The 19,106-nt window shown below is 35.9% G+C and overlaps 1 protein-coding gene across 4 annotated transcripts in view; it reads right to left on the minus strand.

Moving 5' to 3' along the window:
* The window catches only part of LOC125647477 (metal transporter nramp1 homolog), a 33,155-nt gene that overhangs the window by 8,291 nt on the left and 5,758 nt on the right, over positions 1-19,106 (minus strand). For 3 of the 4 annotated variants that reach the window (XM_048874147.2, XM_048874146.2, XM_048874149.2), the window contains 10 exons: positions 14,994-15,116; positions 14,768-14,846; positions 14,422-14,569; positions 14,090-14,228; positions 13,793-13,948; positions 11,253-11,322; positions 8,778-8,884; positions 6,997-7,086; positions 6,867-6,896; positions 2,315-2,535 (listed from right to left, as the gene is read on the minus strand). In XM_048874147.2, coding sequence (XP_048730104.2) covers positions 2,315-2,535; positions 6,867-6,896; positions 6,997-7,086; positions 8,778-8,884; positions 11,253-11,322; positions 13,793-13,948; positions 14,090-14,228; positions 14,422-14,569; positions 14,768-14,846; positions 14,994-15,116 — 1,163 coding nt within the window. Of the gene's footprint in view, positions 1-2,314; positions 2,536-6,866; positions 6,897-6,996; positions 7,087-8,777; positions 8,885-11,252; positions 11,323-13,792; positions 13,949-14,089; positions 14,229-14,421; positions 14,578-14,767; positions 14,847-14,993; positions 15,117-19,106 lie in introns of those variants that run through there. The other variant, XM_048874150.2, reaches the window with a different exon arrangement.

The raw sequence follows: 19,106 nt of genomic DNA on the forward strand, positions 1-19,106 counted from the left end.
GTAATCTGGGATGCTCTAAAGTGCATGTCACAGACTAAAGTTATAAAAATAACTTCCAAGAATTTTTAAGAAATTGTTATAACTTTAAAATGTATGTATATATACATGTATACTGATATTGAATTAAATGTTATAAAATTTCAGCATCTGATTTTATGTATATATAGACATATTGTAAAAAATTTCCACTCTAAAGGTTTAATTTCTTTAATATTTAAGACTTAAAAAAACTTTTGCAGATACAGTGGTGTAACATTGTCTTACTTTCTGATCAATACATATAGATAAGAAAACTATGTATATTTCAATAGATGTGGAAAATTTTCAACCATTGAATTTCCATTTATGAGCAGTAACTTGTACATAGTACTTCTTAACCAACTTTGATACTGTATAACTATAACTACCTGCTTGCATGCATTGCAGAGCACAACCGTAGTAATAATTCACATTTGCTGATGAATTGCTTTAGCATAAAGAGTAAAATTAGTACGTTAAGTTTTAAATTTATGAAAATGCATATTTTAAAAGCTTTTCACAGATATTTCTTAAGATATATAAAAAATATGTATATATTCATATAATTTGTATAAATCCTGCTAATCTAGCTTCTTCCTAAATGAAGTGTATGGCACGCCATATTTATATAATGTATCTACCGGGTATTCCTTTAAGGGTTTCGTATATAATTTATAAAATATCTTCTATTTCTGATAAGATATCTAATAAATCTTATATCTCATATAATTTACAGTTTATAAAATATTTAAGATATATATCATAAATTATGAAAGATATCTCCTAAGCTTTATAAGATATCTTGTATATCAAATGATATCATGTTTAACAGATATCTTATAAAACATAAAGTATCTTAAATGTTTTATAAGATTTCTCACAAGCTTTATAAGTTATCTTACATATCTTATAAGATATCTCAAACAATTTTTAAAAAAAATATAGCTCAAACTTTGATATATCTTATAATATACAGGCAAGATATCTTGTATGTTTTATGATATATCTTATAAAAGTAAATTCATAAGATACATTATAAAGTTAACAAGATGTCTTATAAAAATTCGTTTTTGAGATATCTTATAATATATCTTATTAAGTTTGAGATATCTTAAAAGACATCAGATATATGTTTTAGAAGGTAACTTATAAAATATATAACATATTTTATCATCATTTATCAGATATCCAATTATAAAGGATACAATTAATATATTTCATAAACTTTAGAAGATATCTTGTAAGTTTTATAAGATATCTTATAAAATTTATGAGATATCTTTAAAGAGGAATAAATCTAAGAATAGCATGCTATAGAAGTGTAGTAATAGAATCTAACAATAACATCAATTTTATTTTTTTCTGTGACGTTGATGATTTACTTATAATGTGATATATTATTTTGTGCAGTTAATATGAGTCGCAATTATACTATAAGGGAGGAATCGCACATTTTCTTCACCAATTCTATTTTCAATGCAAAATATTCTCTTTTTGTAACCAATGCTGAAGATAACTTAATTTGTTAAAAATCCTTGACAAGAGAAAAAAATTCTTTTGTCCTGTGACTTGCCCACTCTACAAAATCCTAAATCGGGGAGGGGGAACTTTTCTCCTAAGTTCGAAAAAAATTCTTGATTTCTTCATTCGGTGGGGGGGGGGGGGGGGGTGTTAAAAACTTACTACCAAAGATAAATTTTTTTATACAAATTCTCCATGAATGCATGCATATATGTTTGCAGTTCTGTCTTTACCCTAAATACCACTATAAATGAAAATGGAAGAAAGCAGTCACCCCAATTTCTTTATTTGCATATGTTATCAACAATGGAATTATTACAGTTGCCCCACCCCCCCCCCCCACCCCACCCCACCCCGACAGAAGAAGAAAAGACCCTCCCCCCTCATGACACGACAGTAAGACTAAATATCAGTTAAACTACAATCTAGATCTTTAAATGACTTTAACTTCCTGAGCTTTTCATTATTTCACAATCATCGCTGGTATCAGGCTGTGACCTTTTGATCAATTTGATATACTCGTACATGTATAAATGGAAAAGTGAAAAATAAACGAAATACTTGGTTCTTAATTAATGTAAATTTGAATTTAATTTCTACTGAATATTTTCAACACACACCACGATATTTAGAATACATGCAAAGAAATCAATTGGAAATCATATTCTAATTATCATTATCAATTTCATCATTAAATGCATTATTTTATCTACTTTTCAAGCTGTCAGAGTAAATTAAAAAAAAAAAAAAAACATTTGTAGATGTATGCACTTACTTTCCATTTTTGAATTCTTTCATGATTCTTTCACTGCTGGTAAAATGTAACACTGGTAACAAAGCGAATGGGAGCTGCACGCTCTGAAGGACATTTAACCAGTTATTCATCATGTCAAGGTCGTTGGTTGCCAGCAGCGCTACTAAAATGGTTGGTCCCATCGCGATAGACCTTGTCAATAATACTCTTTTCCATTTAGCCCATTTGATTTGGATAAAGCCCTAAAATGATGAGATATCATTCTCGTCAATTTCTAGAGTGCACAGGTTACAACTTTTAGGTAGGTCATGAGTTCCGAGTCCCAGTCACTTCGGACCAGAGTCATTAAAATAACTAGCAACGTCTCTTCGTCAAGCTCTCCGTATAAGGTGAGAAAATCGCGGATCTTTGAATATGACCTCCTTAAACGAGGTCAAGTGTTACGGTAGAGTTGTACTGCTAAAGAACAATTGCGCAACGTACGAGGGCTGTTCGATATGTAATGTGTATTTTACGATATCTCAAAAGCATTCGACTCAAATAGTGAAATACACTTACATCCGCGGTTTGAAATACATTAATATCAATCTCTGAATCCATTTCTGAAATGCGTCACGGTACGCTGATTTAGGTAGCCCTCCGAGGCACTGACTGATGGCTGAGCCAAGGGCTTGTAGGGACTTGTAACGACGACTATCTAGATAAGAAGTTTTGGAAAAAGGTAAAAGTCGCATGGGGCTAGATCTGGAAAGTATGGTGGGTGTGGCAAGACGGTAACCTTCTCCGACTTCAAAAATTGCTTCACAAGCTCAGATGTATGTGATGGAGCATTATCATGAAGTAGACGAACATGCCTAAATCCTGACACAGGGCGTCGTTTATGATAATATTTCTTGAGCTTTTTTAGTATAACATCTCGGTAACACCGACCTGTAACACTTTTGCCCTTCGGAATCGGGATTTGTACGGCTATACCATCACATGAGATGCAATGAAGAACCTTCTTTATGCTTATGGTTCTTTTGGCAACTACAGGCCTTCTACTGTGTTTAGTTAGCCATATTTTGTTTCCAATTTTTCTTACTGGTTCAAAATAGTGAACCCATGTTTCGTCACCAGTAACAATGTTTGCAAATTGTCTTTGATTGAATTTGAGAAACATTTTGAGCAATTGCTTAGTGGTTTGTACTCGTACCCGTTTTTGGTCATCTGTCAATATATGCGGTATCCATCTGGCAGAAATCTTTCGTACTTTCAAAATACGCTTTAAAATGAAATGTACTCGGGATGGCGATATGCCAACAGCTTTGGCAATATTACGAATCGTGTATCTGCCATCACTTTCAATTATTTCCCTGAGTTGAAACATTTGCCTTGCCTGTTACAGTCACAGGTCGGCCAGATTTTGCTGCATCTTTGACGGACTCTGTGCCAGTCAGAAATTTCTTTCTCCACCTACGAATTGTCTCATAAGATACCTTATCAGACCCATAAACCTCTCCCAATACGGAATATCGGAACCATTATTTCGTCTCCGATTCCGTCCTGGTTTTAATATTTAGTATGTCCAACGAGATCAACTTTTCAGTAAGCACATGTTACTTACTTACTTTCAGATATATTAAGTTCAGGCATATTTTAGCATCGTTTTTGAAAGTTGAGGGGTGGGGAACAAACGGAGAAAAAATTGCCTTTATATTCATATGAAAAATCTTAATTAGCAAGAAATGTAGTTCTACCCAATCCCCTTAAAGTAAACGGGGAAAGAAGGGGGGGGGGGGGTTACCCTTCACTTCAGTCATGTATGATTTCAACTCGTCGATCCAACCTTGCATATCCACTACCATTTACCCCTGCTATATCAAGTGACTAGCTAATAAACCGATTTTCGCATGTACATGTACTAATAACAAATATTGTGTATGATAATTTAACGCGGTATCAAGACAACAGGGGGGGGGGGGGGGGGCGGGGGGGGGGGGCAAGAAGTGCGTGTGTGAGGGAAGGGGGCTACATGTTGCTGCATGATGTACGTGTCTGGAGATCGATGTATAAATTTTTATTAATTATATAATTTCATAGCGGTCGGTTGTTTTAATGACTCGAGAAAATCTCATAATGTAAATCTCCACATAGAGTCTACGTGCAACGATTTAGGAAATATACTTTTTTTTTTTATCTCCGCTACCAAACATCAGAAATTTAATCTAATAAGTCATGTTTTGGTACTAGGACATTCACTTGCAACATTCTAAAAACTAATCTTTAAACCAGGCAGATATTTCAGACAGATATTTTGTATCAGAAATGAGTCGTCTTTAGCCACCACTAATTTGTATACAAGAGTTGAAGTGACGCATAATTTTCGTAACTTCTTTTTTTGAAGAGTTCCAAAATTTTCTATTTCCGATACCCGGTATTCAATAAAATTCTGCATTACCGAATGGCCGAGTTTTGTGCGAACTTTTATATAATCTCAATATTCTCAACCCGTTTTCCAACCATTTTTACAACAGTGGTCAACGACTGGCTCTGTTGAAATGACTATAAGTTTAAAACTATGTGGAGCTGAAGGCTCGTGTTTATACTGTTGGAAAGGTATTGAATAAAGCTATTCAAGAGTATCACCATCCACGAAATCGTGCAAAGCGTCATCGCGCTGTGATACAATATACACATTACATATCGAACAGCACTCTATTACACGTCAGAAGTTGTGACGTCTCAATATCAATGAAAGATTTTCGGAGAGAAATACCAATAAAAGAATGAATCTTTACAATTTAAGTCTATAATTCTTAGTTTTAAATTTAATTTCCGCTCTTTACAGCAGGATTTGTTCTTTAGAATATTGCCATTTAAATTTCATTTGTTAATTTGTTGATTTCTACCAGACACAGTCCGATTTTGAAGGATTTCAGTACTGTCTGTTATTACTATCAAAATCAGACTGCTCGCGAATATCAGATAGCCAAATCAGACTGCTCGCGAATATCGGGTAGCCAAATCAGACTGCTCGCGAATATCAGATAGCCAAATCAGACTGCTCGCGAATATCAGATAGCCAAATCAGACTGCTCGCGAATATCAGATAGCCAAATCAGACTGCTCGCGAATATCAGATAGCCAAATCAGACTGCTCGCGAATATCGGGTAGCCAAATCAGACTGCTCGCGAATATCAGATAGCCAAATCAGACTGCTCGCGAATATCGAGTAGCCAAATCAGACTGCTCGCGAATATCGGGTAGCCAAATCAGACTGCTCGCGAATATCGAGTAGCCAAATCAGACTGCTCGCGAATATCGGATAGCCAAATCAGACTGCTCGCGAATATCGGATAGCCAAATCAGACTGCTCGCGAATATCGGATAGCCAAAGGTAAAGTCTTAGACTGAACAAAGAATGACTCACAATAATGTTTAAACATTATTTGATATATATCAGTTCATGCGTTGTTTTAAAACATGGGGGAATAAAGATTACCAAAGAGTTACAGTCAACTAATTGTTTGGTGATATAGAATGTTTCCATTTAATTACTTTAATACTATACAGAAGAGAACTTTAATACTATACAGAAGAGAACTTTAATACTATACAGAAGAGAATGGAAACCCCAAAAGATATCCGCAAGCACACTGATGATTTTCAAGGGAATTGTTTTCAAAATGCATAATGCATGATATAATCTGTGAACAGCACATAAAGATTATCATTCAGTCCTGTTCTTGAAATGCTAAATGTAGTATGAACGACGATATTTTGAACACATTTTGAGTGTTGTTTGATATCTTGATATATTTTTACATATTCCGAACTGGGCTTTTTTTAAATGTCCAGCTAATGTTAATATCATGACTAGGTTATATTCACTGCAGATTTATTTTCACCATTCTATTCAGCAGGGGAAATATCAAACATGAAATAGCAGTGAAAATATCGAATATTAATCAGCAGGAAAATATCGAATATCAATCAGCAGGAAAAATATTGAACATTAAACAGCAGTGAAAATATTGAATATTAATCAGGAGGAAAAATATCGAATATTAATCAGCAGTGAAAATATCGAATATTAAACAGCAGTGAAAATATCGAATATTAATCAGCAGTGAAAATATCGAATATTAATCAGCAGTGGAAAGATCGAATATTAATCAGCAGTGAAAATATCGAATATTAATCAGCAGTGAAAATGTTGAATATTAAACAGCAGTGAAAATATCGAATATTAATCAGCAGTGAAAATATCGAATAATAATCAGCAGTGAAAATATCGCATATTAAATAGCGGTGAAAATATCGAAAGTTAAACAGCAGTGAAAATAACGTTGTTAATATTAAACAAACAACAAAGACAGAAGGAGTTCATGTCTGAAAGTGTTGCGGACACCAAGGTAATAGATACAAAAGGGAGATAATTAAAGGGAGGATAAAACATAAAAGTGAAAGTATGGAACCAGTCTTCGAGAATTACCCTTCCATCACTTAACATTGTTAACGAATGAATATGATTTCGAAGGTCGTGCGTGCTTATGTATTACAATGAGATTAATGGCAATATACATGTACCTCCATCACAAATTGGCCAGCATACGTTCCCTAGAATTGAAATTGATATGTAAAGTTATATTTTTGAGTTGGCGTAAATGTAAATACAATTTCCTGTCAGTTGTGAATTTTGTGAATGCCATAAGCTTACCGTCATGGTTGAGCTCTGTCCTGCTGCGAGAATGCCCACGCCCCACACAATTTTCATTGCTAATCCATATTTATTATACAACCAATCACCCTGAAGAGAGAGGTAAAATAAACATTTTACATACAGCACATTATGTACCCACATTGTATATACAATTGTATTATTTGTCATCTTCAAAATTGAAGAATATACAGAATCCAAAAGATGAATAAATATCCATGAACTAATTTCATTACTATAATTATGTGAAACAACTCCCCGTACTAAAAAATGGTATGGGGTGCGACGTCGAGTCGATATTACATAGTTATGTAGTATTTCTATTTTCGTGTGTCTCTGTTTAGTGTAGCAAGATTAGGACATGGTGTTTTAATCCACAGAGAAAGAATGTGCCATCTGACGGACTACGAAACTCTTACAAAAATTATAAAGTTGAAAATAATGGTGAAATAAAATTTGTAGTTAAATTCGTGCCGTTGAGATAAGATTTATAGTTAACTCCGTGCTGGTGAGATAAAATCTATAGTTGATTCTGCACTGGTGAGATAAGATTTAGTTAATTCCGTATTAGTGAGATACGATTCAGTAATCATGAAATGTACAGTCACACACATAACAATCGTTGTCACACCTTACACTCAGTAATCATGAAATGTACAGTCACACTGTACACTCAGTAATCATGAAATGTACAGTCACACTGTACACTCAGTAATCATGAAATGTACAGTCACACACATAACAATCGTTGTCACACCGTACACTCAGTAATCATGAAATGTACAGTCACACTGTACACTCAGTAATCATGAAATGTACAGTCACACACATAACAATCGCTGTCACACTGTACACTCAGTAATCATGAAATGTACAGTCACACCATACACAGTAATCATGAAATGTACAGTCACACCATACACAGTCATCATGAAATGTACAGTCACACTGTACACTCAGTAATCATGAAATGTACAGTCACACTGTACACTCAGTAATCATGAAATGTACAGTCACACAATACACTCAGTAATCATGAAATGTACAGTCACACTGTACACTCAGTAATCATGAAATGTACAGTCACACTGAACACTCAGTAATCATGAAATGTACAGTCACACACATAACAATCGTTGTCACACTGTACACTCAGTAATCATGAAATGTACAGTCACACTGTACACTCAGTAATCATGAAATGTACAGTCACACATAACAATGTACTATGTTTAGATATCTATTCATTATAACTAGTGTAGTAGTCTGTACTATGTTTAGATATCTATTCATTATAACTAGTGTAGTAGTCTGTACTATGTTTAGATATCTATTCATTATAACTAGTGTAATACAACATAACTAGACATTTTAACTATATCTTAAAAGGTCTGTAAGCTAGAATGTCAAGACGACATACCCACACACACACACACACACACACACACATATATATATATATATAGCCACCACATGTATATATATATATATATGTGTGTGTGTGTGTGTGTGTGTGTGTGTGTGTGTGTGTGTGTGTGTGTGTGTGTGTACCCGGTACTGTATAAAACCTTATTCTCGCTGTTGTTTAAATTTTGCTATATTTGCCATAGACCACAACCCTGATATCAAATCTTCAGTGAATATGATGGACATAAAACCCCTGAATCTAACATTGACGAAAATAAATTAAGACGAGAAACCGTGTAAATACCCGGGAGGAAACCTAAAGCTGTATACAGTAAGGAATTGCATAATTTTATTGTTGAATAAAATCTACTTACAGCAACACTTAAGCTGGCGGTCTCGGCAGACAGGGGGTCAGAGAAAGCTGCCGCGAACACAGCCACCACAAATAAGTTGACGAGGAGAGAAACAAACAGAGCAATCGCTGTAATGTAGATACAGTGATACTAGTAATCATGAAATTTACAGTCACACACCATACACTCAGTAATCATGAAATGTACAGTCACACCATACACTCAGTAATCATGAAATGTACAGTCACACATAACAATCGTTGTCACACTGTACACTCAGTAATCATGAAATGTACAGTCACACATATAACAATCGTTGTCACATCGTACACTCAGTAATCATGAAATGTACAGTCACACACACATAACAATCGCTGTCACACCGTACACACAGTAATCATGAAATGAACAGTCACACATAACAATCGCTGTCACACCGTACACACAGTAATCATGAAATGAACAGTCACACATAACAATCGCTGTCACACTGTACACTCAGTAATCATGAAATGAACAGTCACACATAACAATCGCTGTCACATTGTACACACAGTAATCATGAAATGTACAGTCACACATAACAATTGCTGTCACATCCTACACTCAGTAATCATGAAATGTACAGTCACACATATAACAATCGTTGTCACACCGTACACTCAGTAATCATGAAATGTACAGTCACACTGTACACTCAGTAATCATGAAATGTACAGTCACAGATAACAATCGCTGTCACACTGTACACTCAGTAATCATGAAATGTACAGTCACACATATAACAATCGCTGTCACACTGTACACTCAGTAATCATGAAATGTACAGTCACACATAACAATCGTTGTCACACTGTACACTCAGTAATCATGAAATGTACAGTCACAGATAACAATCGCTGTCACACCTTACACTCAGTAATCATGAAATGTACAGTCACACTGTACACTCAGTAATCATGAAATGTACAGTCACAGATAACAATCGCTGTCACACTGTACACTCAGTAATCATGAAATGTACAGTCACACATATAACAATCGCTGTCACACTGTACACTCAGTAATCATGAAATGTACAGTCACACATAACAATCGTTGTCACACACCGTACACTCAGTAATCATGAAATGTACAGTCACACATAACAATCGTTGTCACACACCGTACACTCAGTAATCATGAAATGTACAGTCACACATATAACAATCGCTGTCACACTGTACACTCAGTAATCATGAAATGTACAGTCACACATAACAATCGTTGTCACACACCGTACACTCAGTAATCATGAAATGTACAGTCACACATATAACAATCGTTGTCACACCGTACACACAGTAATCATGAAATATACAGTCACACATAACAATTGCTGTCACATCCTACACTCAGTAATCATGAAATGTACAGTCACACATAACAATCGCTGTCACACTGTACACTCAGTAATCATGAAATGTACAGTCACACATATAACAATCGTTGTCACATCGTACACACAGTAATCATGAAATGTACAGTCACACATAACAATTGCTGTCACATCCTACACTCAGTAATCATGAAATGTACAGTCACACATAACAATCGTTGTCACACTGTACACTCAGTAATCATGAAATGTACAGTCACACCATACACTCAGTAATCATGAAATGTACAGTCACACATAACAATCGTTGTCACACTGTACACTCAGTAATCATGAAATGTACAGTCACACATAACAATCGCTGTCACACCGTACACTCAGTAATCATGAAATGTACAGTCACACATAACAATTGCTGTCACATCCTACACTCAGTAATCATGAAATGTACAGTCACACATAACAATCGTTGTCACACTGTACACTCAGTAATCATGAAATGTACAGTCACACCATACACTCAGTAATCATGAAATGTACAGTCACACATAACAATCGCTGTCACATCGTACACTCAGTAATCATGAAATATACAGTCACACTGTACACTCAGTAATCATGAAATGTACAGTCACACATAACAATCGCTTTGGGTTTGGAGTTGGTTTATATTTTTGTTGTTGAAAGAACCTGAATGAATGAAAGGTGAAGATAACGAACAGTGATCAATCTCATAACTCCTATAAGCAATACAAAATAGAAAAGTGGGCAAACACGGATCCGTGGACACTCCAGAGGTGGGATCAGGTGCATAGGAGGAGTAAGCATCCCCTGTCGACCGGTCACACCCGCCGTGAGCCCTATATCCTGATCAGGTAAACGGAATTATCCCTAGTCAGTGTGCCAAGAACGGCCTAACAATCGGTATGCAACACGTCAGACAGCATTTGACCTAATGATAGGTTGTATTGACGCACTAGATTGTTATAACGGCCATAGAATCTAATATGCTTTAGAAACAAAATAATAATAAGATATGTTTAGTAGTGACCTCGCGTCTGATGGGTGACCTATTACTGAGTATCGGGTACAGTTTTATATAACATCTGTATACGTACCCGACTCTATACTGTTGTATTTGATGGATTCCTTGATTTCAGTCCTATCTGTTCGGTCTATAATACGGGACTGAAAAGGTCATTAAATATATGATCAATCATAGAAAAAGAATACAAGAGCGAACAAGTTTTATAGATAGTATTCCCCTTAGTTTTGACCAATTCCAACCTCCCTCTCTCTCTCGCTCTCGCTCTCGCTCTCTCTCTCTCTCTCTCTCTCTCTCTCTCTCTCTCTCCAATGAAACCTGTTTAGTGAGGACGTGCTCACAATGTCTAAAAGAGAATACACGGATATGTTAATGTAAGGAGAATACACGGATATGTTAATGTAAAGAGAATACACGGATATGTTAATGTAAAGAGAATACACGGATATGTTAATGTAAAGAGAATACACGGATATGTTAATGTAAAGAGAATACACGGATATGTTAATGTAAAGAGAATACACGGATATGTTAATGTAAAGAGAATACACGGATATGTTAATGTAAAGAGAATACACGGATATGTTAATGTAAAGAGAATACACGGATATGTTAATGTAAAGAGAATACACGGATATGTTAATGTAAAGAGAATACACGGATATGTTAATGTAAAGAGAATACACGGATATGTTAATGTAAAGAGAATACACGGATATGTTAATGTAAAGAGAATACACGGATATGTTAATGTAAAGAGAATACACGGATATGTTAATGTAAAGAGAATACACGGATATGTTAATGTAAAGAGAATACACGGATATGTTAATGTAAAGAGAATACACGGATATGTTAATGTAAAGAGAATACACGGATATGTTAATGTAAAGAGAATACACGGAGATGTTAATGTAAAGAGAATACACGGAGATGTTAATGTAAAGAGAATACACGGAGATGTTAATGTAAAGAGAATACACGGATATGTTAATGTAAAGAGAATACACGGATATGTTAATGTAAAGAGAATACACGGATATGTTAATGTAAAGAGAATACACGGATATGTTAATGTAAAGAGAATACACGGATATGTTAATGTAAAGAGAATACACGGATATGTTAATGTAAAGAGAATACACGGATATGTTAATGTAAAGAGAATACACGGATATGTTAATGTAAAGAGAATACACGGATATGTTAATGTAAAGAGAACACACGGATATGTTAATGTAAAGAGAACACACGGATATGTTAATGTAAAGAGAACACACGGATATGTTAATGTAAAGAGAATACACGGCTATGTTAATGTAAAGAGAATACACGGATATGTTAATGTAAAGAGAACACACGGATATGTTAATGTAAAGAGAACACACGGATATGTTAATGTAAAGAGAACACACGGCTATGTTAATGTAAAGAGAATACACGGCTATGTTAATGTAAAGAGAATACACGGATATGTTAATGTAAAGAGAATACACGGATATGTTAATGTAAAGAGAATACACGGATATGTTAATGTAAAGAGAATACACGGATATGTTAATGTAAAGAGAATACACGGATATGTTAATGTAAAGAGAATACACGGATATGTTAATGTAAAGAGAATACACGGATATGTTAATGTAAAGAGAACACACGGATATGTTAATGTAAAGAGAATACACGGATATGTTAATGTAAAGAGAATACACGGATATGTTAATGTAAAGAGAATACACGGATATGTTAATGTAAAGAGAATACACGGATATGTTAATGTAAAGAGAATACACGGATATGTTAATGTAAAGAGAATACACGGATATGTTAATGTAAAGAGAACACACGGATATGTTAATGTAAAGAGAATACACGGATATGTTAATGTAAAGAGAATACACGGATATGTTAATGTAAAGAGAATACACGGATATGTTAATGTAAAGAGAATACACGGATATGTTAATGTAAAGAGAATACACGGATATGTTAATGTAAAGAGAATACACGGATATGTTAATGTAAAGAGAATACACGGATATGTTAATGTAAAGAGAATACACGGATATGTTAATGTAAAGAGAATACACGGATATGTTAATGTAAAGAGAATACACGGATATGTTAATGTAAAGAGAATACACGGATATGTTAATGTAAAGAGAATACACGGATATGTTAATGTAAAGAGAATACACGGATATGTTAATGTAAAGAGAATACACGGATATGTTAATGTAAACATGTAATGTGTATAGCTATAGCTATGGGGACACCTATAAAAGTTTATCTAATACTCTCTATCGAATTGTGAAAAAAAAATGGATTTGAGAGAGAATATTAGTGAGAACATGTCCCCACACCACTTGTCCTCACTAATCTAATATTTTTTATCTACATCTTTTATATGCTGTGGATCACGTTTATGGGGACGTAATTGTGAGGACAGAATTTTGTCCTCATAGTGTACTTTCTGTCCTCACAACTTCTGTCAAATGGTTAAAAATTGTCCTCACTATACACGTTTTACCATCCTCTCTCTCTCTCTCTCTCTCTCTCTCTCTCTCTCTCTCAGAGACACAAAACCACCACCATGTTGGACAATTAACTCACTAAAACTAAAGAACTGTGGAGATATATATTATGGGGCATAATGACTGCTCCCACGATGCCAACAAGTTGTTGAATGGCGTCTTTATTACAATCCTGGCACCATGGGAACCAAAGACCAATCAGAATGTCGCCCTGGTCGGGTTTAATGTGAATATACTGCAAAGAGATAATTCTGACATATTTCATCCGAATATTACTCATCACATGATGAATATAAACAGCATGTTTAACTCCACTTACAATCAAACCAACAACATTATCTTTCTTACTATACAGGGGAATGTCTATCTGTCTTACTATGTAGAGGAATGCCACTGCCATAATTGTTATCAGACTACAGAAAAAGGCCTCCAATTTCCGCAGACCGAATTGCTCCAAGAAAAGAAACGTGAAGGTGTCAGCCCCTGTAATCAGAACACCGGCCCAAATAGGAATCCTGGATAAAAAACGGAAAGTACCAGTTGCCGTCATGCGAGAACTTAGTTCATTATGATCGACTCCATTGTTTTATCACAATAACCTTCATCATAATGAGGCTCATCTCTATATCTCGAATGCCAGTTATAATAAATGTAAATCATAAGTTTAAAAAAAAAAAGATCTGTTGGTCAAAATGGGGTGTTACTCACAAATTGTTTGAGAGGAGATTGATTGCAATCCCCGACCCGATGACTTCCTGTATGTCACTTCCGATGATGGCGATTTCCATCATTATCCACAGTATGTACCGTGGTACTGTTGGGTACTCCAGACGGCAAACGTCTGCGAGATTCCTTCCTGTAAAACTATATTAATGAATACTTACATATGAATTGGTAAATAACTAAATGAAGTGAAGATGTACGGTCCTATGAAGTGACCCTATTCAAAAACGAAAAGGACGATAATGTGGCTGTACCTAAGACGAATATAAGAAGAGAAAATAAAAAAAAAAACCCAAACAGCAGCGGAATCAATGATAACCAGACTAAGTACCTGTGACGCATCCTAGCCTGGCCGCCAGTAGCTGAAGCATGAGACCAAGGACTGTAGACCACATCAGAACCCACAGCAACTGAGAATTTCATATCAAAATGATTAAAACCGGAATCAGAGAAAAGGTCCAATTCATACTCTCTCTATTTATATCTATATTTGGAGCCTTTCTTTTTCTGGGGCGTCACTAGTTTGATGTGTACTTTAGGGGCAGTTTGGCTGGTACCTTATATTTTGCAATGGCTCCGGCTTGAAGGTCAGACTCTATATTACCAGGGTCAAGGTACGCTATGCTCATCAGAAAGCCAGGTCCAGTGTACGCCCATAATTTTCGGAAGCTAAATGTCGTCTGGAAATAGAGTGTCTTATGTACAAATATTATTATGCAATCATATTCCCAACGACAAATAGTCCTGGGAAAACTACATCTTTGTTGATGCAACAGCCAAAGGTTTTAGATGAAAGGTGAAGATAATGAACAGTGATCGATCTCATAACTCCTATAAGCAACACAAAATAGAGAGTTGGGCAAACACGGACCCCTGGACACACCAGAGGTGGGATCAGGTGCCTAGGAGGAGTAAGCATCCCCTGTCGATCGGTCACACCCGCTGTGAGCCCTATATCTTGATCAGATAAACGGAGTTATTCGTAGTCAAACTCAATGTGCAAAGAACGGTCTAACAATCAGTATGACAGCATTTGACCCAATGATAGGTTGTATTGGCAAACTAAATATATATTGTTATAACGACCATAGAATTTGCGAAATGTTGACTTTAAACGAGACTGTTGGAACCCCCCTTCATCAATTTGTTTGTCAGTAGCCCGCTTCGATTTTAAAACTGACCATACGCAGAACAAGCTCTTGCGTATCGAATCAGTTGAGAGATGTAAACATGCAGGTGATGATGGAATATTGCTACAGAAATATGGGAAGTTGACGATGGAGAAGCTGTCATAAAGTTGAGTTGTTAGTTTGCCGTTAACATTTACTTTCAATAAAATATCTAAGTACGAAGCAGAAGTGGATGACTATGTGGTGTCTTTTATTTCAAGTTCACAGGGATATATCGAATCGACATATGAATGAAAGTTATCATTGTTAATAGATAAAACGTGGTTGATATATCTAAATGTCGAATTGAAGGCAACAGCAAGAGATTTTTTTGTCTTCTCACGTAGAAGTTTTTGAATAAATTCTACTTCATATGGATATAAAAACAGATCAGCTTACAAAGGATACAGACTGTTGGAAGACCTGATCACCAACCAAAGACCAGGAAGATATTGTCAATGAGGAACTCTAGCATATTTTTTTTATTTCGACTTCAGAGTACTTGTGCGTGGAATTAGAGTGGTGTTTAAGAAAATAATTTTTTGGATGACTGATCACTAGATATGAATATTTCCGTTTTCAATTTTTGTTGAAGAAGCAACTGTATATGATGTCAAAAAGTCTAGTCTTTAATTTATCGTGAGGAATGGTCGTGTAAAGTGTTGAAAAGTCATACGTTTTGATGTTGTTGATTTGAGAAAAGTTTTGCGATTTCAAGTTTACTAAACGTTCTTTAGAATTTTTTTTAGAATCCACATTTGATTTACACCACTTCTGACATATTCAGTCGCACAGTAAGCTTGAAGTTTCTCCTTCACTGCTGTTAATATTTTCGTGAGGAGCAAAGATAAGGACTTGGTAGAGCACTTACTGGATCCAGCAATGTATCTTTGTTTGTAAGGGTTTTTATGTAGTTTAGGAATCCAGTATAGGTACAGTAACTCATATTCATTCGACCCATTGACTGGGATATTGAATGTGTCTAAAACTGAAGCATGATTTTGAAGAATTTCGTCTTTTGAAAGGGCAGTTGGAATATAAGTATGATTACGAAAAGTGGAATTAATGCCAAGTTCGTTGAAAATACAGTTGTAATAATGAGCCTTACAAACAAAGACAATGTTGTTACTAGCTTTGTCAGCTGGAACCAAAACATATTCCTCATGTAACCTATCTAATACACAGAAGGATAGATGGTACGTACTTTTGTTTTAATATGTCTAATGCGGGATTTTAATATTCCTCTTATGTTTTTAACCCATTCTGACAATGTACCAAGTTCTTCTTTTTCATATTTAGCCCATTGTCTGGCATAATCTTCGACAGAATTCATAATAGAGATGAAGTTCTGTCGCCACTTGAAAGACCAATGTTCTCTGTATTTAGGACCTTTTAGAATAAGTGATTTGAGGTCCTCATTTTGAACTATATCAACATCACCAGTAATGACGTATCCAGTCGGGCTATAGTTGAGAGAAGATGAAGAACAAGAACACTTTGGTGGATTAAGTATAAGATGGTCTATATCTAGGCACTGCAAAGTTTGTTAAATGTTTATAATTAAAAAGTTTGGATGCAATAGTACAAGTATATTTGAAGGAAATGCTGGGTGTAGACTTGAACTTCAAATAAGTTGGAATACACGATTGAACTCTTTTATGACGAAGAATGTTGCTTATGTTGACGGCATCTATTCCTTTGTTTGTATATTTGAGCTTAAGGAACTGGCGATATGACTTGGAAGGAACACCATCCATGATCCGTGGTGGTTTATAGAGCCTGTGATTGACAACATCCATAATCATAGAGTTCAGTCTATATTCAGGTGTTGAAAAATTCAAGTATAGACTAGCTGTGGCTTCTTCAAATAACGTATGTAAAACTCTCAATGGAACAGGGTAAAGTTTTGTACGAATTAAACATATACTGTCATGGCTTTCTTGAGTTTTAACAACTATTTCTTCAAATCAAATTGAATGGCACGTTCACTTTTAATCATTTTATCTATAATACGGGGGGGGGGGGGGGGGGGGGGGGGTATTCGGGGAAACATAACCAGAAACCATTCTTGCAGGATTGTGCCACGGACACACTGTAACTACCGTGCATACTAGTAAATTACGCCACGGACACACTAACTACCGTGGATACTAGTAAATTACGCCACGGACACACTAACTACTGTGGATACTAGTAAATTACGCCACGGACACACTGTAACTACCGTGCATACTAGTAAATTACGCCACAGACACAGTGTAACTACCGTGCATACTAGTATATTACGCCACGGACACACTGTAACTACCGTGCATACTAGTAAATTACGCCACGGACACACTGTAACTACCATGCATACTAGTAAATTACGCCACGGACACACTGTAACTACCGTGCATACTAGTAAATTACGCCATGGACACACTGTAACTACCATGCATACTAGTAAATTACGCCACGGACACACTGTAACTACCGTGCATACTAGTAAATTACGCCACAGACACACTGTAACTACCGTGCATACTAGTAAATTACGCCACGGACACACTGTAACTACCGTGCATACTAGTAAATTACGCCACGGACACACTGTAACTACCATGCATACTAGTAAATTACGCCACGGACACACTGTAACTACCGTGCATACTAGTAAATTACGCCACGGACACACTGTAACTACCATGCATACTAGTAAATTACGCCACGGACACACTGTAACTACCATGCATACTAGTAAATTACGCCACGGACACACTGTAACTACCATGCATACTAGTAAATTACGCCACGGACTGTAACTACCGTGGATAGTAGTAAATTACGCCACGGACACAGTGTAACTACCGTGGATACTAGTAAATTACGCCACGGACACACTGTAACTACCGTGCATCTAGTAAATTACGCCACGGACACACTGTAACTACCGTGGATAGTAGTAAATTACGCCACGGACACAGTGTAACTACCGTGGATACTAGTAAATTACGCCACGGACACACTGTAACTACCGTGCATACTAGTAAATTACGCCACGGACACAGTGTAACTACCGTGGATACTAGTAAATTACGCCACGGACACAGTGTAACTACCATGGATACTAGTAAATTACGCCACGGACACACTGTAACTACCGTGGATACTAGTAAATTACGCCACGGACACACTGTAACTACCGTAGATACTAGTAAATTACGCCAAGGACACACTAACTACCGTGGATACTAGTAAATTACGCCACGGACACACTAACTACCGTGGATACTAGTAAATTACGATTATAAAAAGGAGTTGTATGGTTTCACATCCGGGTAAGCAATGTGATTTTTATGTACCAAAACGGGTTAACATTTATTTGATCAGATTTCCAGATCAAATTAGATTAGATCCCCCCCCCCCCCAAAGAACCCTCCCTGTTACGGCTCTGAGCGCAAAGCATAGGTCTAAGTTTTAGTTTTGTTTTGGGTTTTTTTTTTGGTTTTTTTAAAATAT

Source organism: Ostrea edulis, chromosome 6, assembly GCF_947568905.1.
Source record: "Ostrea edulis chromosome 6, xbOstEdul1.1, whole genome shotgun sequence".
In the NCBI taxonomy this organism is placed as follows: Eukaryota; Metazoa; Mollusca; class Bivalvia; order Ostreida; family Ostreidae; genus Ostrea; species Ostrea edulis.